At 42.1% G+C, this 26,564-nt stretch overlaps 1 protein-coding gene across 9 annotated transcripts in view; it reads left to right on the top strand.

The window, feature by feature from the left end:
* Positions 1 to 26,564, top strand: part of IQCH (IQ motif containing H) — a 210,637-nt gene that overhangs the window by 139,392 nt on the left and 44,681 nt on the right. For 8 of the 9 annotated variants that reach the window (XR_006203496.1, XM_042941622.1, XM_042941625.1 and 5 more), the window contains 2 exons: positions 16,241 to 16,361; positions 20,503 to 20,789. Coding sequence is in view for 8 of the 9 variants with exons in the window: in XM_042941622.1 (XP_042797556.1) it covers positions 16,241 to 16,361; positions 20,503 to 20,789 (408 nt within the window). In the remaining variant the exon portion in view is untranslated. Of the gene's footprint in view, positions 1 to 6,979; positions 7,334 to 16,240; positions 16,362 to 20,502; positions 20,790 to 26,564 lie in introns of those variants that run through there. The other variant, XM_042941629.1, reaches the window with a different exon arrangement.

Genomic DNA, 26,564 nt, shown 5'->3' with positions numbered 1-26,564 from the left:
GCTCACCACAGGTGGAGCTGCCATCTGTCACCACACAATGCTATGACAATACCATTGGCCGTATTCCCTATGCTGTCACTTTCATCCCAGTGACTTATTCATTCCATATAACTGGCAGGCTATATGATTAGGTGATTTTAAACATGTCTTCTTTGGGCCCTAAGAGTCTTCAGTCATGTCTTCAAGTTGATTATGATAATCAGGGAGTAATTTTTTTTTTTTTACCATATTCAAATAACATGACAAATCCCATCATTTGGTCTAAGTGGGTCTTGATCAGATGCTTCTAACAACTGTTGTTGTTAAGCTGGCTGTATTTTATTATGAGAGAGAAATTCTATTAGCGAACGGTTGTCACCTGGAAGCTGACATAGAAAAGCATTCTGTCAGCAGTTATATGGTTTAGAAGCCAATTCAAGGAAATTTATGTAACTGCTGGTCCCTATGAGATGTCGAGAAAATACTACATCCCAGCCAGAAAACCTCCCAGCCAAAACTAAATACTAGGTACGAAGCCTTAGCGTATGAGTGGATGTGTAGAGATTTTTCCATGTATACTGGTGGAAGGATGAATTGTACAACTTCTTAGTCTGTTCCAAACTTACTTAATAATTAAAGTCATTTTAATGGCTCAATATACAAATTCAACCCACCATTCTTTTTTGTTTTTTAATGTTTATTTATTTTTGAGAGAGACAGAGCACAAGTGGGGGACAGGGTAGGAATCCAAAGCAGGCTCCAGGCTCCGAGCTGTCAGCACAGAGGCCAACGCGGGCCTCAGACTCACTAACCAAGAGATCATGACCTGTGCCGAAGTTCGACACTCAACTGACTGAGCCACCCAGGCACCCCTTCAATCCACCATTCTAAAAGCTGCCTCACCTTGCATCCAGGGGCCTAGTCTTGCCTGGTTTCTCTCTCTCTATATATATATTTTTAAGATTTATTTATTTTTGAGAGACAGTGCAAGTGGGAAAGGGGCAGAGAGGCGGGGAGGGGACTGAAAATCCGAAGCGGGCTCTGTGCTGACAGCAGCAAGCCTGATGCAGGGCCCAAACTCATAACCCTTGATATCATGACATGAGCCAAAGTCGGGTTGCTCATCTGACTGAGCCACCCAGGTGCCCTTTGCCTGGCTTCTCTTAATTTCAAATCTCTGTTTTCACTGACCTACTGACAAAAGCATAATGAATGAGGAAAATTCGGGTACAAATTCCCTTAACCGATTCCTTCCCTGCTAAAGTACATAGCAGTGGCCTGGGCAGTGAGTTGCATCTGCTTTGAGCATCGCACTCCAGCAGTTTATGAATCAAGACACACAAGTGACGAAAAGGGAGGGGCACACAAGAGAGAACCACATTATTCTTGCAGAAGTGAAATGACGAATAAATCCAGAGAACAGTCAGAAGAGAGAGTTCCCTTTGACAAATGTTCCTGTTCTCCCCATGATCTATTCTGGGCTTTTCTTCTCCCTCCATCAGTGAATGGACTAAATGCAGTACCTGTCAGGGCCAGCTTTTTACATATTATTTAAAGGATACTAAAGTGAATTACTCTTCTAGAAAAAAAAAATAAAACAAGGAAAATGTATTTAATTTTGAGGCCCATAGAGATTTCTCTTGTGTTCTCTTTAAACTGGATTTTATTTCCTATTGTATAGAATATTCTTTTTAAAGGCAAAGCTGCTGAGATTAAACCATGAAAATATGACTTTTTTATTAAAAAAATCAAAAATGTTAGTGTGCAAAGTATTTGCTGGTCTCGATATTTCAAACTAATAATTTTTAAAGAATTCCCTGATACTCGACTATGATAAATTTAAAATGTTTGACTTTAATTTTGAAAAAATAGTTAGAATAATGACATGTGGCCAAATTGCACTTAAAAGTCCGACTACACATTATTTAATTTCAATGATTTTAAACTACACCATTTAAAATTGTCACCAAATACATTCAGCGTTAGTGTTAATATTATTAAATGTGAAACTCTTGAATAATTAATTATCTAAATCATTTTTTTAACTTAACAAGGAAAAAATAAGTATTCAGCAGAAATCTTTTTGTATGGTGAGGAACTGTGCTTAGCCAGTATGTAGTCAGAAGCCAAAACTAAAAATAAAAAATAAAGCAGTTCGGGAAAACTTGTGTGTGTGTGTGTGTGTGTGTGTGTGTGTGTGTGTGTGTGTGTGTTTGTGTGTGTGTGTGTGTGTGTGTGTAGGAGACTATGGACCTCCTTTTGCCTTCAAAGTGAAATTGTATTCAGAGTGGAAGTGAATTGCAATCTTCACTGAGGGCGCTATTGAGAATTTAGGATTAGAATTATCCTTTGTTCCAGAAGACCATGGTAATGGTGCACGCTTAGACATCAAAGCATTACTTTATGAGCACAGACATGTTTTAATGTCCTATTACAGTTTGTAGACCTGTTTCTTTTGATAATGAAGATGTTGTGTCATCAAGCCTCGCCTGGCACATACAAAACATATGCTGGCAGGTTATTAAAAATTTCAGCTTCTTGATGAAAGACTATCCTGCAGGCTAAGAGTCCAGAGAAAGACTCCATTCTGGGAGAATTATTAGAAATGAGAACATGACTGTAAGCACTAAATTATGTTAATACTTACAAATGCCATCATTTGCATAGCAGCTTATGACACGATACTGTGATTTTTCTCATTGGTATGTTGTAGGCAACAGATTAAAAACAGTGCTGTTTATGGGAGTTTGAACTGATTTGAGATTCTCTTGCATCTTATACAGATATTGGTTTTAGATGTAGGCATGATTCAGTGTGGACTCAAGGAGCTAATACAAAATTCGTCTTTTTTTTTTTCTACTTATCTAATTTAGAACCAGAGTTATTTGGTTGTAATTGAGGCTTGAAACAAAGACATGGAGTCAACAAATGCTGGAAAAAACTGTAGTCACATTACCAAAAAATAAGTGTAGACACGTAGGTGATTTGAGGGAAAGCACAACGTTACATGGTGGCCACGGTGGAAACAGAACACAAGTCTCATTTTTTTTCATGGTGGTTTGGTATCAACATCGCTTTCTTCATCCTATCGGTTAACAAAACCTCCTTCCCCCAACAGGTCCCGGTAAACTCACTCACTCAATGTTTGTCAAGGTTTAATGAATCCACATACTTGCACACACTCCAAACACCCCACTCCCCAGTTGGGGGCATCTCTTTTCACTTAGCGGGAATAAAGGCGTACACAAAGAAAGGCACACTTGTAGGGGAAAAAAGCCTTCCTGGCCACTCTCACCTAAGACAGTGTAGGGAGACCCAGGTAGACATCTGCTGTGGTACTGGTCCTTCTCGTGGCTTTGTCTTTCTTTCCTTTTTCAAGGGTAAATCTTCCCTCCCTCATTCCTGGGCTTGGTAGCAAGTGATACTACTGGGGAGGCTGCTTTGCAAGAAAAGATCTTTATAGGACAGTTTCTCCGTGGAAAGAAAGAAGCCAGTTTACTTTTGGATTTCTCTGTGCAGCCCTTCTTTGGACCTCTGTTTCCCTGGAAGGACAGTACAGGGTGTGAGGACTTTTACCACTTATAAGAGGAAGGGGGGAAAGGAAATTGCACTGGTTTTTGACTGCTACTACATAATATTGCCCATTTAGCCCTATGCCAGAGCAGTTTTATGTTCACTTGTACTTTTGCGGACTTTGTTACATATCTGAAATTAATTTGGGGATCACCAAGGAAAACAATCTATATTTTAAAATATTAAAACTGAGGCGCCTGGGTGGTTCAGTCGGTTGAGCGTCCGACTTCAGCTCAGGTCACGATCTCGCGCTCCGTGGGTTCGAGCCCCGCGTCGGGCTCTGGGCTGACGGCTCAGAGCCTGGAGCCTGCTTCGGATTCTGTGTCTCCCTCTCTCTCTGCCCCTCCCCCGTTCATGCTCTGTCTCTCTCTGTCTCAAAAATAAATAAACGTTTAAAAAATAAAAAAAAAAATATATTAAAACTATGAATTCAAGGCATCCACATATAGAAAAAGTAGAATAAACCACAGTAGTTATTTTGCGTCCTTGTAGAACTAAGCAAACAAAATGACAGAGGAGAACCATCACCTACCTAGTCAGTGCCTTCGAACTCTGTGTCTCAGGGCGCCTGGGTGGCTCAGTTGGTTAAGTGTTCGACTTGGGCTCAGGTTACGACCTCCCGGTTCGTGGGTTTGAGCCCCATGTCTGGCTCTGTGCTGACAGCTCAGAGCCTGGAGCTTGCTTCGGATTCTGTGTCTCCCTCTCTCTCTACCTCTCCCCCACTTGTGCTCTGTCTCTGTCTCTCAAAAATAAATTTAAAACACATTAAAAAAAAAAAAAAAAGAACTCTGTGTCTCTATGGTGAAGACATCCATCCACTAAGACCCTGTTGTGGCTGGGTCTTAGGAGCCGCTGTAGGATGGCTGAGCTTAGTGCTTATGTGGAATTTAGTAGGTATACTAGGTGATCCCAAAGAACCATTACCCTGCAACCACACAATTTTTTTTAGAAAAGCTAAAAGATTAAAGAAATATTTAACCAAATAAGTACATAATCACTTTTCCCAGTTGTTTTCATTTTTGTGTATTAATTTTCAAGTGTGCTACGTTTATTTCTTATAGCTACAATAAGAGCATATATGCTATTGAAACATCAGATCCTAAACATCCTCTGCGTTTACAGGTAGCAGTCACAATTGATGGCTGTATAATATTCCCTCATATTGATTTACTCTAATGTATTAAACCATTCAACTAAGTTGGAAATTTAGGCTATTTCCAACTTTTTTTTTTGATAGTGGTGGGAGGAGGGGAGGAAGAATGAGGAGGAAGTAAAAATTTGTTTTTATTTTTGGTTTTTATATACATTTCTTTTTATATACAATTTATATACAATTCTTCTGCTGAATTACTTCCATTTCCTTCAGAGAAAGACTCGGGAGTAGAATACTTCATGGCTCTTGTTACACACTGCCACATTACTTTCTAAGAAGGTCGTGCCAATTTCCAAGGCTACTAGCAGAGAATAAGTATACTAGTTGTGCCACAACCTTACCAGCACTGGATTATTATGAACTGTTTGCATTTCTTAGATGTCAAATGCATCTTCTAATTGCTCTTAGTTGGTTACTAGCAAGGGATACTTTTTTCACATCCTTATTTATTATTTGCCTTTTTTTAATATATGTTTTTTAAAGTTTATTTACTTGTTTTGAGAGAGAGAGACAGAGACAGAGACAGAGAGACAGAGAAAGAGAGACAGAGACAGGGACAGAGATTGAGAGCAGGGGAGGGGCAAAGAGAGAGGTAGACAGAGAATCCCAAGCAGGCTCCACACTGTCAGTGCAGAGCCCGATGCAGGGCTTGAACTCACGAACCGTGAGATCATGACCTGAGCCCAAATCAGGAGTCGGGCCCTTAAATGACTAAGCCACCCTGGAGCCCCTATTATTTGTCTTTTATATCAAAAACACAACATCTTGATATTAAGAGAAAAATCCAGGTTTTCTAGGTAAAGAAAAAATCTAGGGTAATCATTTTCCCTAATCATTAAACTACATATGATTATTTATTTTTTATTGTTTATTTTTATATATTAAAACCTTGACCTCCGAGATTATGTATTTAGTATCTGCCAGAATATTGGTCTACACATGAGATTAGGCATTTTCTTAGATTCTATAAATTTACACTGTTAAGGTCTTGATGTTTCCCTGTATTTCTCAATAATAACAATAACAATAATAATTATTATTAGCATTGTAGAATAGCTGGGGGTGCCAGGCCTCTCGGCACTTTACGTGAATTGCTTCATTCAATCTCATAAAAACCCTGAGATTTCTACTCATTTACTTCCACACCACTCTGATAATTATTGTTATTCTGTTTACAGATGGAGAAACTGATGCTTAGGTAGTTAAGTAACTTGCCCAAGCTCACGTAGCTAATAAATGATGGTGCCTAGCTTGGAACCCACATCCACTCCTCTGGCGCAGTGTTCTTGCCACACCAAGCTGAGACCTTTTAGAAAAGACTCCTTGTTTGAAAATCCTGGAGCAGTGTTTACCTCCACCCCCCCCCCCCCAATCCGTGCCGTTGTGACCCACTGCCCGATGGGCAGTTTTTCTGCTTTCTACAGAGACATGGGAAACACCAACATCCCTGGAACACAGTAGCCATTGTGCTGGAATTTCTTTCCTTTCCTGGCTGACAAGGAAGCTGCTGTCATTTTCCCTGAAAGGCAGCAGGCAGGGAGTTCAGAGGGCACATACCTGAGAGCTGCAGAAGAGCCCAAGCCCTCCTGGGCAGTCCCCGGGGTTTAAAGCTTTTGTAACTCAACCGCCTCACACACCTGCAGATGTTCTCGGGTGATGAGAGTGAGTTTTAGATATGCCCTTTGATTGTTCCTGGGGGTGGCTTTCAATGCCTTCCTCAACTTAATACATGAACATGATCATTTTAGTAAGCGTATAAATTCTCACAAAGCTTAGGGCAGCCAAACTTCAAGATCAAATGTAGCATTAAAAACATAGTGGGCATTTAAAACCTTGTTTTTTGGATAAGCAACCACATATTTTGTTTGTGTTTTTTCGTTTTTGTTTTTTGTTTTGTTTTTTAGTCTCCTGTTCCAGCTTGACCTGGTAAATTCCCTCTTAAGCTGAATGAGTGTTGGAATAGGCTAGTCTGAATAATTGAACATTCAGGATAAGCAGGAGGTGGTCTAGCTCCACGGGGGTTCTGTAGCCCAGGCACATCAAGGTCACTAGGGGGGAACCATGGGAAATCACTCTGCTCTCCAAGTCTCTACCTCTTCATCTGTAAAGAGGGATAATATTAGTACCTGCCTCGTGGGGGAGGGAGGGGGTGACAATTAAATAAGATACCCCTGTGAATTGGCTAGCAATGCACTCAGCACACAATAAGCCTTCAAGAAATGCTACCTGTTATTATTAATATTACCATAAAACTGTATTACAATTAAATTGCAGGTAACGTTGAACAAGAATGCACAATTAAATCTTCCTCTGGTGATTCAGAAGTTCTTTTTGCATCTTGTAGCCTTCCAGAACATTGCTCTATGCATCAATTATCGTTATATAGGATTGTGGCTGTCGAAGATACGCGATATTGACCCAATTGCGCCCACCCAGTGATTTACCGAATAATGCCTTTAAAGGAATAAACCTTGACAGCAGCCTGGTTTCCCATCACTTCAAAATAAAAGATAATTCCAGTTATTTTAATCTTCCACATGTCGAAGAGAGAGGCAGTGACCTGATAAAGTGGAGCTTATTCTGACCACGAGATTGAGACCCAGTTGCTTCATTTTCTGGTTCCAGTTGGTGTCTTTTCTAATTAGTGTAGCAGCACGTCACCACAATTGTTGGAAAGCTTTAATCATTTACATATTTTTCCTTATCTCTGAGAATGACTTAGAATGTTTTCTTCCAGTTCAATGGTTATTTTCACAAAGCTGCCAGGGTTGAGTTTGAGGTGCTTGCCTGTGCCTGAGGAAGATGACAGGAGAAGGAAAATTGCCTCCCCAAGTAAATGAAAGCCGGGTCCCCCTTCCGAGGACCTATAATAACCAGCTACACAAGCTGTTGGTTTGTGTGTCCTATTGATTTAATATGCTTCTAATCAGTACATAAAGCTATGGGCCTGCAGTGTTAATTTTTCATATGCTTACAAAGTACCCTTTGATTTTCTGTCACACGTTAATTACAGCGTTTTGCCATTAAATAGGAAGCTTTGTGTAAACTAATTACTAGGTAATCATTGTCTACTGCAAGCGTGCTGTTTGTACCTTTTATTTTATTCTAAAAATGCACAGATCTCACAGTCTGGAAACACTCTACCTTCCAGCCATTAGCTCTCACTAATTCATAGCATTATTGTGGTGAGAGCGTAGGAGTTGTAATTGTTGTGGTATCAGAGCTGTTAATTACCGGAGTAAACAGTTGAAATGGTGCCAAGGTCTATTGTACAAGGCAGAGAAAAGGAGGTTTAAATGTTACTCCCACCATCTGGGGACTAGGGGAGAGGCAAATGCTTGAGAACAGCAGTGAGGCGCTATCGCCGCCTCAGCTCCAGGGTTGGCGGCCATATGGATCCGGAATATTTTGAATCAATTGAATTTAACTGCCAGTTTTTCGCAATAACAGCGTGGAAGGAAGGAATAAAGCAAAAGATGAGAGAAACGAGAATTGGTTAGTGTTTTCACATCCAGGAAGTCCCCCTTGGAGTTCTTTTGGAAATATCTGCCTTGCTGAAAACCACAGAGCAGGCACGGGTATTTGGAACAGATTCAGAATGAGTTTTACTCTCTGTCTACGACTGCGCCATTTGCTTCTGGTCGTCTGTCCTCAGTGCCCCTGGGTGAGAGAGGGATGCCCTTGAGAAGACTCGGACTCTCCTGTCACTGTACCAAATCCAACAAAAATCCTCACTTTTGGAATTCACTGATTTATTACCCTGGTATTTTCACCAGCATGGTCTGCAGAAAGAAAACAATACTAAATTGCACAAAGCTTTCCTATCGGCCTCGAGTATATACATCTGTACTTGTGGAAATACCAAAGGAGGTAGGGCTTTCTGCTCTAAGAGAAGTAAATGCTTGCCCACTCCTTTTGCATAAAATTAAAATAAAAACTCTCTTGATGGTCTCTCATTTCATTCCACAAATTCACTCCTCTCCTCTATGCTTGAATGAAAAAAATCAAAGTCCAAAAGGCACACGCGCTTTCTTCTGTTTTCAGTTGCCAGTTAAAGAGCTTTTCTCTCAACCGACGATATTTCTCCAACTGGTAAGAAAGAGACCTATTACCAATATATTACCAGTAATAATAATTATGGCTACTGCCACCTTACAGTTGATTTTTAAACGGCCTGGTTTCTGCCTTAAAAGACTGCATAATCTTTAAAACTGTCATCTGTGTTTATTTGATGTCATTCATAGTTCGTACAATTCCCTTCAAACCCATTTTCCAACATTAAAAATATTTTTAAAAAATCTGCCACTTGCAGCTGTAACTACTTTTCAATATTATTCCTAAACCATGAACATATTCTTCTTTTTTTAAACCACCCTGGATTATTTATTTTTAATTGTTCCTCTAGCAGATGTTGAAGGAATTCGGGGTGTAGTGTAAACAACTCCTTTGAAGACAGAGATCACAGACTGCCACGTGCACCAGGAACCAACCAAGGGCAGTGTTTGTGGGGCTTTCGTGACAGCAGTTTTGGCCCTGGGGGGACACGTTTCCTGCTTTTGTGTATGTGCGGGAGTTCAATTAAGAATTTCAAGAAACGCTTAATCTTTATGTATTGAAACCCCAGCATGCAGCGCGACAGGGTGTGCCCAGAAAGAAAACCACGGCCCCCTGTGAGGAGGGGGAAAAGAAACAGCAGTTTCGGTGCTGCAAAGTTGAAAGGGAGCGAACCTCTCCAGTGTCTCTGGTCGGGGGCGAAGCAGTTGTGCTGAGCTTTGGAATGGAGGCACAGCATATGTGCCTCAGTTGGACAAAACGCTTCTCAAGTCAAATCAACTGCTAGGCCTGCATGTTGGTACAAGGTGGAGGCCTAGATAATGAGGGACAGACTCCTCGAGAAGCAGCGAGTGGATAATGCTACATAAGTATGGAATTATATACCGTATTTTCACCATTCTGTTTAATGAGAGCCGCCACCGCAGCGAATCACTTGCCACACAGCCGAAATGGGCCATTAGCTATCAAGGGAAAATTGTCTTTGCCGCTTTCAGCAGATGGAGCAAATATTTTACAAAGCAATTTTACATACCAAAAACATTTGTGTGCCTTGGTAATGTTGGCTGTTTTACATTATGTTACCTTCTACAGCAGCATAATTTTCCATCTCATCGAAGGCAAAGTTGGCATTTTTGATTTTTAAATTCTCAATTAACAATTAAACATGGAGTATTAAAGCAGTCCTTAAACTTTAAGTAGGTGTGGGAAGTAGTTTATGACTTGCCGGAGACGTTTTCATTTTTTCTTCATCTTCTCAGCATATTTTTGCACGCTAAAGAGGGACTGCTCCTAATGATCTTAATGGAGAGAAATGAGTGAAAACTTCACTACCGACTGCAGAATGAGAGTAACCAACGCACAGATGATCAGAACGTTTGCTGGCTTAAAGCTTCCAGCACGGATTGTGGGTACGTGGTTTGGCCCGCCCACGTGTGTCTGCTTAAAATGTTTAAACTTCAATTAACAGAAAATCTGACTCAAAATGGCTTGATTATCTCAGCCAACTGAAAATCCAAGGATTAGTCTGACTTTGGACAAGGCTTAATCCAGCAGCGCAACACCGCTAAGGACACCATTACCCCCCACCCCTCCTCCTGGCACATAATGTCTGTTCCACCCTAAGGCTGGCTGTCCACAGCGCTCCAAGATGGCTGCCAGGGGCTCCTGGAGCTTCTCCTTGGTCAAGACAATAGGAGGAAAGAAAACTGGAGTTGAGGGTGAGTCACTGTCAATCGCGGCAGTTCCTAAGAGGAAGTTTGGGACATCGTGACCCTGAACAGGGGGACAAAGATGCTGGGCAGCCAACAACAGATGTCCACTCGACCACTCTTTCATAAATCTGACGGCACAGACTCAGCATCACATGTGGATGATCTCATCTGACCCAGATTGACCATTTATACCCACTGATGGCAGTTTCAGAAACAGATCCCATCGAACTACGGCATACTGGTAGCAACTGGATTTGAATCCCAGTGTGCCACTTCATGGCTGTGTGACGGGAACTGGGAATGATAATATCTACTCAGAGAGTGGCTTTGAGATAATAAATATAAAAAAAAATCTCTGGCACAGGCCTGCCACATGGTAAGCGTTCAATAAGTGAGAGCAATTATTTTACCTAAACGGTGACTACAGTGATAAAATGCATCCTGAGCCCAGCAAAGCAACCTTTCTAAATTCACCCTCAAATTTGGAATCCCTCCCTTCTCTCCATCTCTGTGCCACTAGCCAATTCAAATCCTGAGCATCTTTCACAGTGCCCCACACTTTACCCCCTGAAAGAGGCAGGAGGGCTGGTGAAGGGGACTCACCCAAGAGTCAGAGGCAGCCAGAGAGCGCCTACATGAGCACAGGAGTCCCATCCCCTCTTCTGCGAATGAGGCATTTAACTCATTTAACCATGAGGATGGTCCATATGGTCCCTCTCAACACTGACAATCCTGCTTAGTTTTTCAGGTCATTGCTCTGCCCTTTTGACCTTATACCACCCTCCATTCCACATCAGAAATCTTTATAAAGAAGAACAATCTAGCTAGGTCCCTTGGTTTCTCCTTTGAACACCACAAACAATGTGAGACGTGAGAGATTGGAGGTGATTAGCCAAGAAGTTATTTTACCTAACTTACCACTGCAGGTCTAGCAAAGAAGCTTCTAAAATAAAATGAGTTTTGGTGGGATTGATATTTAGTACATTCTAATTTGTATTCCTTCTTTCTCCTTTCCCACCCTCACCAATAAACACACACACATACACACACACACACACACACACACACACACACACACACACACACACACAATTTACCTGGGAAAGTTAACTCTCTAGAGTTTGAAGTAGCTTTAGTCATTGAGGGCAGTATTAAATTGGATATGCCAGCAGCTTCCCCTGAGAGATCATGAATTTCCTTCAGTCAAATATCTCTTCCTTCAAATGTACACTGTCTTGATAGAAATAGAGAGTGAGCTGAGAGGCAATGCCTATGCTTGATAGACAAGATTCTCTAGGATGCACTGGTCTGGCAGATTGAGGCCCTGTGCCCTATGCTACTCAGGTATCCTGGAACCTTCCAAGGTCCTGATGATTATCAATGCACACTGAGGGTAAATGTGGGTGCTGGAGAAAGGGTGACAAGCCTGTGCAGTGGCAAAGATGGGGCTGAAGTTTCTCCTGGATGGGAATTGCTCTAGAGCTATATCAGCTCCACAAAGGCCAACAGCTAATGTGTGTTGGCAGACCCAGTGCACTCACGATGGAAGGAAAATCTGGAATTCTGACTTTTTTTTTTCAAAGAGTAAAGTGAATTTTTCTAACATCTACTTATCACCCACAAGATACGTACTTTCCTTTCCACACCCCCAGAGTCGTTAGCTGTAAATGATCTACTCCATGTGGGTCCTGGGATCTCTGAAATAGACTGGGGTAGTCCACTACCTTGATATGACTTACTGAGGTGAAACCTTCTAAGTACTCATTTCACAAGCTTGTAGGATTTTGTAGGATAGAGAAGACAAGACACCCACCCCCAGTTGCTGGCCTATAACAGACATTTTGCATATGTGTACACACACACACACATACACAATTTGGGAGGATGAGAAGGGGGCAAAGAAAGCAAACTAGCATTCATTTCCACAACCTCCATTGTTTTCTGTCTGTAGTCACATGTTAAAAATCACCCAGTAACAGGGGTGCTTTTATATGGAACGTCAGTTTTCTGGCTTTTCTCGAATCTAGGAGCTACAGGTCTTGGTGGTTTTGTATGATTTGTTTCAGGTTGGTAGGGGTGAGGGGGACACTTCTCTTTTTGTTAGTACTAAGGCCATTCTCAGTATAATCCTCATATTTCCCATCAGAGGCTTTCAAGATAAATGAATGGAATAGTTAATACCCTCACCCCATTATTCCAACCCATACCGTTTTCTTAGAGAGCTAATCATGGCCCCCGGCTGCCTCCATGTGCCTCACTGTCCCCTAGTGAACATCACCCCACCAGTGCCTTCAGCTGTGTACTTCTCTTGACGGGACACGATTCATCCTCCAGATTCCTGCAGCAGACTTTCCTCTAGGAAATTTACCCCCTTGCTGTGGCTTTGTGCACAGCAGAAATGCTGCCGCGCGGGCAGAATGGCTGGCTGTGCGAGCAGAGGCAGTGGCGGCAGCTTGGCACGGTGTCCAGATGCCTCACACAGGCCACAGCCTTACAAGTTAATTACTGGCCCTCACATAGCATGTTGCATCTGAGGTGGCGCTTCGTAAATGTCACCTCATTTGTCTTCCCAATGCCCCTCAGAGGCAGGGAATCCCATAAAATCCACCCAGGAAGAATTGGTGGTTCTTAAGTGGTCATCCCCCCAGGTGGTTCCTGGGCAGCAAGGAGGGAGCCTGTGGAGAGGTTCCACATTTTCCCCTATTCTGTAACTTCAGCTGTTCGGGGCTGGGTCCGTGTTTACCACTGCCATGATTCATTCCACATTTAGGGTTCCCTGTGCAGAGCACTGGGGCAAATGAGCTCGAAGCCACTGGCCACACTGTGAGGGAGCCCCCATGGAGCTGGAGAGCACAGAGAAAGGATACCAAACTAGTGATAGAGAAGGCTTCCGGGAAGAGGTGTGACCAGAACTAACTCGGGACGAAGAGTCGGCCAGGGGAGGAAGTGAAGGAAGGCAGGCTGAGGAAAGAAGCTGAGCCAGGGGAGTGTGGGGCGAGGCTGGGAGCTGGAGAAGGGAGACCTGAGGCTACATGAGGAATCACAGGCTCAGTCACAGAGGCCCCTCTTCATGCATTGTCTGGGGAGTTTCAACTTGATCCTCAAGTTGATGGAGATCTAGTTTCAAGATTTAGGTAGCAAGGCTTCCACCTGTTCCTTCACCGCCTCCTCTCCATCTCCACCTCTCCCCTAAAACACGCAAACTCTTTTCCCCCAGTTCAGCTACCTACAAGGAAGGCCTGACACTTTGTCATTTTTCCCCCAATTACTTTTATTGTGGTAAATGCATCTAACATAAAATTTACTGTCTAAACCGTTCTTTTAATTAAAAACAAAAATTTTTAATGTTTATTTTATATTTTGAGAGAGAGACAAACAGAGTGCAAGTGGAGGAGGGGCAGAGAGAGGGAGACACAGAATCCAAAGCAGGCTCCAGGCTTGGAGCTGTCAGCACAGAGCCCAACACAGGGCTCAGACTCATGAACCGTGAGATCATGATGACCTGAGCCAAAGTTGGATGCTTAACTGACTGAGCCACCCAGGAGCCCCTGTCTTAACCATTTTTAAGTGAACAGTCTAGTGGCGGTAAACATGTCCACAACACTGAGCAGCCATCACCACCATCCATCTCCCTAACTCCTTTCATCACGTAAAACCGGATCTCTGTAGCCACACAACACCGGCTCCCCATTCCCCCGACCCCTAGTCCCGGATGGGTACCATTATACTGTCTGTCCCCATCATTTTGATACTCCACATACCTGTAGTTTATTGATATATGCATGAGTGAATGAATAGATGAATTATTTCTCTTTAGACTGACTTGATGTGAATGGCCACACAGCAGATCACTGGGTAGATGGTTTAATGCTTTTCAGAAGCAGGGCAGGAAAAGCCCTTTAATCATGGCAGCATAGAAAGAAGTCTCTACTGTCCCGGGGGACAGCCTGGCCTGCAAAACTTCCCTCCTTGACCCCGAGCAGGGTGGGAATCGACAGCCCTGCTTCAGTGTCCCAGCTTTGGGGCACCTCATGAATCACAGACAATTGGTCTTCTTCGGTACAGTAGAATGCTTTTAACTGAAACAAGTATAAAACAAAAAATAAAGGTGGGTTTGGAGGATGGTGTTCCAAGGAGCAAGGCAGAAGGCCAAGTTATTGGAACTGCACGTTGTGTATGCTTGTTTATGATTTAGATGCAGGGCTTTGGAGACCCGAGGCGATGGCCAGGAAAGAGCAGAAGAAATGTGTACACTGTGCAGGATGTGGGAGGCAACAATTTGACAACGATTTCCCTGCTTCCACCTCCCAGGCAAAGGCTCCGGGCCTCAGCCAGCTTCCCCAACCCTTCTGAACAGACCTCCAGCTGCTGCACAGTGATTCATCCTGAACGAGCACAGGCCAGGCACTCTCCCTTTCTCAAGGCATTTTTGTTTTGTGTGTCCAGCACTTACTAAACTAACTAATGGAACTCTCCCACCAGGATTTCCTGGATATTTCAGAAATTATTCAGATTATTTGTACCCGTCTAGAGTATATTCTTAGATATTTATCTTCTATTATAGATTTTTAGAGGGCACTGGACCCAGAATGAAACAGATATCCCAAGGAGCTGGTGGGGGTGAAAGGGGGTGGTGGGCAGGACAATCACTTTTGAATGTCAGGGAAATTGGAAATAAACGAGTATACAGGTTATTTCTAAGATTCCTCTCGACGCCGCTCACCAAACCAGCAGATTCTTTTCTTATTCTTTCAAACTGCTGAGCACTCATACATGTATCTAGAAGGTCCCCAGCAACCCAAAGCAAGCCCAAGTTTTTCTTGTCAGTGTCCCATATTTTGAATATGAATAATGCCCATCAAATGGCTTTGTATCTAGTGCCCTGCTCAACTTCTGCCAGAAATAAAGTCTGAAGAGGTGGGGCTCTATTTGAAAATTGTTAGATAGTCTCAGACTATCCAGAAAAAAAAAATGGTCCTGGCAACCTGAGGCTCTTTATATCAAAAAGGCAGGCATCTTATTCTTTAAGGAATTTCCACCTGTTTTCATTTTGACAGGAGGCTCTGTGGTTCGGGCTGTTTGATGATGGTAGGGGGCCCATCTCGTGTCTAGTCAGATGAGGCTTTGACCTTGTGGGGAATCCCAGCACCCCTCCTCACTTCACTCTTACAACCTGCTCCCATCTAAAATCCCACCTCTTCAGTATCAGCCCTAAGTTTAAGGCTTTGCTCCCACGGCTGTGGGATGTGGAGGCCTCCCAAAAAAGGGGGAAAGAGCACAGCTTAAAGAGATAGAGGTGCCAAAGAAAGACCCTGCCAACTCCATAATTTCTCCCAGGGCCAGTCCTATTAGGGTAATAGAACAACAAACATTAGGGTCTGAAGGATCCTAGGGACTAGGTCATTAACCCCTCCATTTACATAAAGGGAAACTGAGGCCCATAGTGAAGTGGCACATTGGCCAAGGACACTCAGCTAGCTGGGCAGCCTACAGTGCGTCTGCGGCCGGATTTCCTGATGTCTGGACACAAGGCCGCCCTTTGGAGACAACAGGCAGAATTAGCAGCAATATTTAGGGGCCAAATCACTTTGAAATGCGAAAACGGAAATGGCTGGAAAAATAGAGAAAAATTTCAAAATGGCTTTCTGACTCTGGGTAAACAGTAACCACATTTTTTTGCCTGTTGGAGGCCTGGTTTTTAATCACTCCACAAGCAGTTTTCATTTCTGTAGTAAAATTGCTTGTGGTTCTATTTAATTTGTTTCTGCAGGAGCCAGCTTTGGTGAAGATCTCCGAGGAGCTGGCGGGCATTTTAGCACAGCACGCACAGCCAGTCAATGAGAAACGGTTCCCGACGTGGAGGAAATTCCTCCAAACATTTCTCAGTCAAGGTAAATAAGACTGTAAAGTTTCTATTGAGGACTGGTCTACACAACCTTGAATTCTAGTTTTGGGTCAACCTCGCACCAATTTAAATACCTCGCATCTCTTGTACTGGTTTAGGTTAAGTGCTCCTACAAGGAGACTTTTTTTGTTTTTCTTATAAACTTTGCCTAAATATTTATTGTGCACTCAGCCTCTTACATAAATAGGAGCTGAGCACACCAAGTGTGGCAGGTGTAGCTCAAGATTCGGCCCTGTTTTTGCACCTCAGACTTCCCCTGACAGGTGGGCTTTGGAGGTGGATGACCTGGTTATGGATCTCATCCATGACCTTGAGCAAGGTTCTAAAACCCCCGGAGGCTCAGTTTTCTCCCCTACCTACCTCATGGGGTTGCTTGGAGGGTTCAATGGAATACAGATGTGAACGTCTTTACCGTGCAGCCTGACTCAAGATGGGACTTGAGTGTTAGTTTCCCCTTCCTTTTTGTGGGAGGGAAGAAATGGTCCCCCCCTGCAGTTCTGAAGGCACTATTTCTAAATAAGTATCCTCCAGTGTCCTTTCCTCCTCCTCCTAATTCATCCTTATTCTCTAAGGACACCAGGAAGTCTGTGGATAGGGGGATGAACGGACTGAATGATGCTTGTCCGCAGTTGCAGAGGTCCCTATGGGAGTGGCCACACGCCCATGTAACGCCCCCCACTCTTAACAGATTACAGTGTAAGGCAGACATTCTTACCTGCTTACCCACATGAATGATGCAAGAAGGCTAGGATAACAGGCCACAGAAGATATATTTAACACTCTAATCTCTACTGTCAGGTGACAATAGAACTTTTTATATTAACATTAATATATAATAATATAATAATGTGAGGTCGGATAGCAGCAGCACCAGCACAACGGTGATATTGCACAGCAGAAATAAGATAACGAGGGCCAGAGAGTGCTTATTATGTGCCAGATGCTATTCTAGTCATATGCATATTAAATCCCCCTAACAATCCTACGAGGTGGGTACATTATCACCCTTGTTTTCTAGAAGGGGAAACTGAGGTACAAAAGATTAATAAGTAACTTGCTCCAAATCACTCTGTGAATACATGGCAGAGCCAGTAAGCGGCTACCACTGTGTTGTTCCAAGTGTCTTGGTGGGATCCAGCGGGTACATTTATCAAGGAACACATTCTAGCTCGGTGAATGAGAGAGCACCAGAAAAGATAGACGTGTGGCCTGTTGGAATACATTGGGCAGGCAGCGTGGACTGGGAGGGAGTAGTGGACACTCTGTTCATGAATTATTTAAGCAAGGGGTCCGATGGTCAGCCGTCTGACAAGCATGCTGAAAAGGGGGTTCTTCACGGGTGCGGGGAGAGGGGAGATGACACACGCTCTCCAGTGTCCTCTCAGATCTAAACTTCTGTGATTCTACCAATTTCCACATGCACCCACCGACAGAAGAGTAAAAAGGAAAGAGCTAACCCCATATGCATAAATGGGGAAGAACAAGGTCCCTACAACAAAAATAGACAAGAATAAGGGGTTCTTTTTAAGTTAGGAGGGGAGGACCATGAGGATCTCCAGGTCCATCCAGGATAGGACTTAGGAAGTTTCCAAATCTTCCAAGGTCAGCCTGCAAACCCTCCTCTGATCTATCTCTTTTCATGGGAGCTTTGTAGCTTAGAAAGGGTTTTCCCAGCCACTGCCTCACCTGAGCTGTATAACCACAAGCTCAGGCTGTCCTCAACTTCCTATTCATCTCCATCCTTTCTTCCAGCAACGTTGTAAACACAGTGCCCATTTATGGGAAGCAGAACAAACTTTATTAAGCTAATTTTATAGATGAGAAACAGCCTCAAAGCTAGGAAGTCACACAGCAAATATGTGGTGAGTGGGAAACACAGGTAGAGCCTACAATTTTAGCCCGTCTCAAAAATCCAGTTCTAGTATGCCATGTGTTTCCAAATCTCTAACTGGCTCTGAACCCAGTGCATACAGCAGGCCTGCAGAAATGTTTACTGACCAAAGTCGGCCGTCCCCCGCCCCCCTCCGGCTTCTTGATTCTAAGGCCACATCTCTTACCACCTTCCATTATTGCCTGTTTCATTTCATTTCTGCTCTCTCAAGTGTGCTTCTGGTCACAAAATGTGCCAGATTCAACGTCTACATTGTCACAGGATTATCATCAAAGGCAATATATTTTTTTAAAAAGAGGAATTAATTGCTTTGAAAGGAAAACAGTTAACAGTGAAAAGACTCTGGTCATAATGCTGAGAAGAAGGTACAAGTGAGCTTCTTTGGAGTAAAAAAACTAATCTTGTAAGTATAAAGGATAATGTGTTTCCACTGAAGCACTTGCTTTCAAAATATAGGTGACAGATAAAGCCACAAAGTTAACTCAATCAGAGAGACTCAGTCAGTGTTTTTGTTTGTTTTTGTGGATTTTGTTGTTCTTTTGTTGCACTTACCTTGCTAATTCCCCCAACAACTCGTATTTAGGTACAGCACACACTAGTAGGTCCCATTTAGAGAAAAGCACATCTCATACTAACTAAATAGATAAATGTTTTCCTTCCAAAACTCAGCTTTCTTTAGGGCCAGCTCCAAACAAACTTACAGACATTTAAGGAAAGTGCCTTTTATATAAAGTAACAGATGTCTGCATTTGAGAAATGCTAAAATCTCGGGATTTAACCACATATGCTGTTCAAAGCCTGAGGGCAGAGGTCACCTCCTAGCAAACTTGTGAAATACGCACCAAGTTTATCTTAATACTGTTGGGATCCAGAGGCTGCCCTGTCTAGAGAACGCTTAGTTGTTTTTACTTTTAAATTATGCTATCTTAAAAAAGGGGGGAGGGGGCGCCTGGGTGGCTCAGTTGGTTAAGCGTCTGACTTCCTTCAGCTCAGGTCATGATCTCACAGCTAGTGGGTTTGAGCCCCGCATTGGGCTCTGTGCTGACAGCTCAGAGCCTGGAGCCTGCTTCAGATTCTGTGTCTCCCTCTCTCTATGTCCCTTCCCCACTCACACTCTCTCACTCTCTTTCTCTCTCTAAAAATAAACATTTAAAAAATTTTAAATTATGCTATCTTATTCTTTATAAATAATACTAATTTTTTTTCTATGAAAGATATATTTATGTATGTATGTATGTATGTATGTAAGACTTATGTTAGGCCTAAGAACAAAATATCACGGCCATGTAAGTTTTGTGGATGCCACTAAACTAACTCACAAACTTAGCCAGGGCTCGTATTGTTGCTGTAGCTGAGCATCAGGTTTCTCTCTGTGGTTTCTATTATTCAGAGCAAAAGGTAAAGTATGATAAATTATAAAGCTGTCATTATTAGTAAGGATCCTTCCTCAAGAAAGGTAGCATCTCCTGACTCTATCTTTAAAAAAAAAAAAATACTGGGGCACCTGGGTGGCTCAGTCGATTAAGCGTCCAACTTCGGCTCAGGTCATGATCTCATGGTTCATGAGTTCAAGCCCTGCATCGGGCTCTGTGCTGACAGCTTGCTTCGGATTCTGTGTCTCCATCTCTCTCTGCCTGTCCCCTGCTCATGCTCTGTCTCTTTCTCATTCTCTCAAAAATAATGTTGTTTTAAAACAATGTTTTATAATTGGCTTTGCATAGGAATCCTTTGACATAATAGTCAGTGTTCTCTCATTCCTGATAAAAATCCTAATGCATCAAAACTTCAAAAAGGAGCGACGTTGAAAAAGAGAAAGGACTTGTCATCAAGGTATAAACTGCAGACCATGGGCAGTTAATTCCCCCTGAGGTATTTGCCTATAGTTGTTAGGTTACCAATAGGCAAAGCCTTGATGATCTTATGGTGTCTTTATGGTGAATGAAAACTAACATTCATTGAGTCCTAGTATATGCCAAGGACTGGGCTAAATACTATAGATACAGTATCTCTAAGATTCACAACAATCTGGTGAGGTAGGTTATATTATGTCCATTTTGTAGATGAGGAAAAGGAAGTTCAGAGAATTGAAACTTCTTGCCCAAAGTTCACAAGACATGGCAGATGCAGGATCTGAGCCCCAGTCCATCTGCCAAAGCCTGGGCTTTTTCCTCCTGTGCTAAGTGGACACAATCCACACGAGAACGTCTTTTCACCTACTCCATGTTTTTCCCACCAGGAGGCGTGGTGGAAGCGTATCCACCTGCAGAAAGTGTCACCAACCTGACAGTCGACATGCTGATAGAGCCCAATGGAGAAATCAGAGTGTTGTCAACGGGGGACCAGATTCATGCAGAAGGCCCCTTCATCAATTCTGGTACCACCATGCCTCAGACCTCGGTGGATCCCCAAGTTCTCAGTTCTTTGTGCCTCAAAATTGGAAATGCTTGTAAAATGAGAGATGTGGTTGGTTACTTTTCTATAGACCTGGTGACATTTATCGATGCAAGCACCATGGAACAGCAGGTAAGCTGATGCCACGTGAAATACTAAAATATGTAAACACTCCATACCACCTGCACCTAAGCAACAGCAACAGGGAATATCGGGGAGTTTCTCAGATTCAGTGCCCCTTGCGTGAGCTGACCCTGTAAATTCAGCATTTATGGGGCCTGTGCCTAAGGTCTTCTTGTTCAGGTACAGCTGGAGTTTCAATGACCGCATCTCATCCCCCCTAGCTCTGTCGATGGGGCCTCAATTCTGCCCAATAGTGTCTTATCATGAGTCTATCTTATGCCATCCAGGGATTGAGCTTGTCTAAGACTTGTGCTTAAATAGAACGTCAATACCTAGAAAGGAGTTCAGAGTCCTTGTTTCCATTCCTCTCCTTATCAGTAGTTCACCAGCAACTCAGGTTGTCAATTTTTTCTTCTAAAAAAATGTACTGGGCCATATGTCATCAATATACAAAGGCCTTAATGATAATGAACATCACATGCCCCCACTCAGCTTAAGAAATAAAGTGGTACCAGTCCCATCTCCAGTCCTGGCATTCCTTGCCAACCCTCCTGACATGGCCCCTTGTCCTCCCAGAGGCTTACATTTGGGGCTCTGAGGCCTTTCTGTATCTCAATGCTCTGACAGCACATGGAGGAACCCATAAATTACTGTTTCATTTTGCATGTCTTTAAGCTTTCTATAGACTATGACACACTATATAGTGTTATTATTATTCTATGACATGGTTTTATACATTCGATGTTTCATCTGTAACATTCTTCATATGCACGGGTGAGGCTCTGATGTAGAACAGTCTAATAACTTTAGCCTTTTTTGCTTTCTTCTCACCCTCCCCCAATTACAATGTTTATTTCCACTACTACTTCACAAGACTCATTTTTTAAAATGTTTAGTTCCTCCTCTGTGAGTGCTGGGTGACCAGACCTCTGTCTGCAGGGTGACATGGCCTCTGCCCTCCCTCTCTTGATATCCTCTGGCCATTCAACATTGTAAACGTACTTTAGTTGTTTTATAGGCATTATTCTTGGTTTTATGATTCTCCGTTTCAGTCAGATGATGGTTTCAAAGCGAAAGTTTATGTTTTGGGCAGCTTTCAGCTTGCTCAATAATCATTTTCCATTTGCCTTCCTGGGCCCTCCATCGGTTTCACATTCCTTTCTCAGGCTCGCACATTGAGAGAGAAAAGGACAAACTGAAGGGCATCTATGAACCTACCTGGGGCGGATGGAGGACAGAAGCAATGCCCTCTGGTGAAAGAGTGGGGTGGCAGGGAAGCAGGGGACACTTCCCTCCCCAAATATTTGTCATGAGAAAGAAGGACTAAATCTGTGATCCCTCGGGCGGTAGGAGGATGGAACTATGGGGACTGCTGACTTGTGATTTCTACTTATTCAAGTTTGGTATGGGGAAAATTGCATGACAGTGAAAGGGATCTTCAAACACAGAGCTGGTCCTGTCCCTGGGCTTACTATCCTTCTAGGCTTTGGGGATTACGGTCCCACCCTTCACTTGGCTGGTCCCATGTGTCCTGCCAGCCTTTTCTCGCCTAACTCCCTCTTTTTTCTCTCTTCTAACCACACTGGTCTCTCTCAGTCCCCCTTATTCATCATACTACCTCCTGCCACAGGGCCTTTACATGTGCTGCCCCTCTGCCTGAAATGCTCTTGCCTCTTCTTTTTCACCTTGTTAATCCCCCCTCCCATCCGTAATATTTCAGCTGAAGCCACACTTTCTTAGGGAAGCCTTCCCTGACCTCCCTGACAAAGTCACATTCCCCTGTTTTGAGTTCTCACATCACCAAGTACCTCTCCTTCCCATCACTTTGCCTTAGTGACAGTTTTAAACTTATTTATATGATTATCTGATTACACCTGTCTCCCTCTGTAGACTGTAAGCTCCTTGAGGAGAGATATATGATGTCTGTTTTTACTCCCCACTCAATTCTCAGCACTGTTTCTGCCCTGGCCCAAAGGAAGTGTTGAGTCAGTATGTGTTGAAAGAATGAACGAACAACAGAGGAATTCCAGCAGGACACTAGATGTGTGGCCAAGGTTTTTAGAGAATGAATTCGGGCATCAGTTGATGGATACGTAAATATTAACCGATGATTCTGTGATTTGATCACATTATGACCCCTCATTGTCTCTTCCTGTTAATACTTGAGTATATGGTCATTTGTGTTATGATTTTCAACAGAACAGCATTGGAGGAAGTGCTCAGTGAGTACACCAAAGGCTGTTTCTACATTGGCAAGGGAAGTATATTAGCTCTGTGCGCGCGTGTGTATGTGGGTCAGTATGTAATATAGTAGAATAATATAATATACACCAATATATAATGAAATATAAGTATACATATATGATAAAAGTATAAATAATATAAACACAGAAATAAATATAATTTTATAAATAAATTTATAAAATTTTTATACATAATATATATAAATAAAAATATTTTGGGGCAAAATCACTGACATACTCTCTAGTCGTTTTGCAAGTAACATCACTCCAGAAAGCATCTTAATTTCTCTCCTGTGGGCATGCTGTGTGGTACCAATGAAGAGACTGACATATTATCAATGCCTCATTTTTGCCAGTCTAATAGGGGGAAAAATGTTACCTCGTCCCTCAGCATTTCTTTGATTTTTAGTGATGATGCACATTTTTTCATGTTTGTTGGCTCTTTATATATTTTGTCTTACTTGCCTTATCATATCTTTTACCCACTTAAATTGGACTATAATATGATCATTGATTTGTAGAAGCTCTTTGTACATAAGCAATTCTTACCTCTTGGTTGTTATAGGTTATAAATATGTTCTCATATTTATTGTCATTTGTGGCTTTCCCTTCTTTTTTTCCAGCCTTGTTTTCCACCATAAAATCATTATTTTTTCCTTTGTCATTGATTAGTGATATCTTATAGAAACGTGTTCCAAGAGTTCAGCAATATTTTATACATCATCAAATTTCCACCCACGAAACTCAAAAACCATTGCTAACTTTCTCCTGAGCCCACAATCATGGCGATAGTGGTAATTTTCTATTTCTATCATGCTTTCTATATTTATTAGTTGGCAATCTACTACAGTAGTTTTTCCTTCTGCATCTTTCATTCATATATATATATATATATATATATATATATATATATATATTTATTTATTTATACTAGTTGGAATTTGTGAGTTTCTGTTTTCTTCAGTCAATTGCATTTTGATGTTTTTCTCATTTTGATGCTCAAATTGTCCCAGATTTCACTCCTGGCAGAACTTCAGAGTGGCTCTTGTGTCCTTTTGACATGTGCCCATCATTCTTTGAGCACTAACTTTCTAGCACAAAGGGATATTCTAGGTTCCTCTTACATTTCCCTGTTCCAGACCTAGGATCAACCCAAGAGCCTTGGGTCCTTTTAGTGGAAGACAGTATTAAGATCTGGGCTCTTCGTGCTTTCATTGCTACTGCAGTGTCCCATGCTTCTGGTCTCTCTCAGTGGACAGAGCTTGGAAGTATATGTATTATATATGTAACACACACACACACACACACACGAATGCATCTATAACTATTCCTATACCTATCATTGTATATATTTTATTTAAAAAATATTAATGTTCATTTATTTTAATGTTCACTTATTTTTGAGAGAGAGAGAGACAGAGTTTGAGCAGGGGAGGGGCAAAGAGAGAGGGAGACACAGAATCCGAAGCAGGCTCCAGGCTCTGAGCTGTCAGCACAGAGCCTGATATGGAGCTCAAACCCACAAACTGTGAGATCATTATCTGAGCCAAAGTCGGACACTTAACCAACTGAGCCACCCAGGCGCCCCATCAGTGTATATATTTTAAAACCATGTGTTCCTGCTAATCTAACACTTCAGGATTCTTTCTAGACTTCCCCTTTTCCATACTTAAATATAAATACCTTCTCCAACAGTGAGAAACCAGAGTCTCTTTATCCTCAATATATGTACTTATTTGCTCAATCAATTTGTTTGTTCAGTGTACCAGCCTCCCAACCAACCCTGCTGTCTTCTTCACCTACCACATCTGTGCCCATTCCTGCCCCTCCTGTACTTGGACACTGAATGTTGTCATTTGTGTTTTATTTGTAATGTTCTTTGTCATCCTCAAGTTTCAAATAGTTGAATATAGCTCTTTTTTTTTAATTAGTATTTTACTTTGAGCTTATAGCTTTCTTTCTCTTATCCTCGGTTTTCTCAGCTATGAAGTAAGTTAGCTTATCTGACTTCTGAGAAACCTTCCCATGCAAAAATTATGTATTTCAATATTTTCATAGTACTTATTTTTATATTCAAAATTAATATTAAGGAGAGTAATCTACTTTTTAGAAATATCACAAGGAGATAATCATAAAGGTTTATGTATGCATATGTCAATCAGAACATTATTAAGGATAGTAAAAATTTTCAAATAACCTAAATTCCAATAATAGAGAATTTGTTAGGCAAATTATGACAGAGCAATAGAATTGAATGCTATGAAAATAGTAAAATGAAACTTCATAGAATAGTTGGAAGGGTAAAATGCAGATTAAAAAACAACATATGTAACATGCTAACCATTTTATAAAAAGAAAAAAACCATATATATGCAGAGCAAAAAGAACCTAAAAAAATACACTAAGAAATTTCAAGTCATCATTTCTGGATTGGAGGATTGAGGGTGTGGCAGGCAGAGTAACGGCCCCCAAATGTGTCCTAAGCCTTGAAGTCTGTGAGTGTTCCCATATGCAGCAACACAACTATTCGATTAATTTAAGGATCTTCAGAAGGCAAGATAAGCCTGGATTATGCAGGTAGCCCATATAATCACAAGGGTTCTGCTGGCTTTGAAAACAGGAAGCGACAGTGAGCCAGGGAATGCAGACAGCCTCTAGAAGACAGAAAAAGCAAGGAAACAGATGCTCCCCCAGTACTCCTGGGAGGAATAAAGTGCTGCTGACACTGATTTTAACCCAGTGAGACTTGTGACTTCCGACCCATTAAGTGACTAAGTTTATAGCAACTAATTACAGCAGCCATAGAAAACTAATACAGAGTGATTTCTGTTTTGTTCTTTGTGCTTTCTGCATTTGCATTTTCAAAAGTAGGCATTATTGGGGTGCCTGGGTGGCTCAGTCTATTAAAAGTCCGACTCTTAATTTCAGCTCAGGTCATGGTCTCACAGTTCTTGAGATCAAGCCCCATGTCAGGCTCTGTGCTGGCAATGTGGAGCCTGCTTGGGATTCTCTCTCTCTCTCTCTCTCTCTCTCTCTCTCTCTCTCACACACACACACACACACACAAAATAAATAAAAGACATTTAAAAAATCTTTTAAAAAGTAAAAATTATTATATGTGTAATCAGAAAAAATATATGAATAATGATAACTACAAATCTGTATAGGATGTAATACACTTTCACATACATGACCTTATATATACACATGTCCTGCAATAGACGAGGCAGGCAGAAAACTGGGATGGCAGCATCTATCTCAGATTCTTGCTCTCTGGTTCCATCTGGGCCCCCATAACTCATCATGGTAAAAGCAAAGGGGACTGGAAGCCAAGAAAAGAGAGATAAGATGACAATGGTGCACCAAGGATGGCCCCACAACTGTAAATCAACTCCAAATAAGAGTGTAGAAAATCCTGTTTAGCCTTAAGGAGATGAGGGTGAGGTTCTAAGCTAGCTGTATGGAAGAAAAGTTTTGGAATACAGGGTTTAAATATTGGGAACATCAGCCAGAACACAGGGTCACTGGAAATAAAAGGAAA

This window comes from Panthera leo, chromosome B3 (genome assembly GCF_018350215.1).
Source record: "Panthera leo isolate Ple1 chromosome B3, P.leo_Ple1_pat1.1, whole genome shotgun sequence".
Taxonomy (NCBI): domain Eukaryota; kingdom Metazoa; phylum Chordata; class Mammalia; order Carnivora; family Felidae; genus Panthera; species Panthera leo.
Note: the sequence above shows the minus strand (reverse complement) of the source record. Positions and strands in the feature narration are given on the sequence as shown.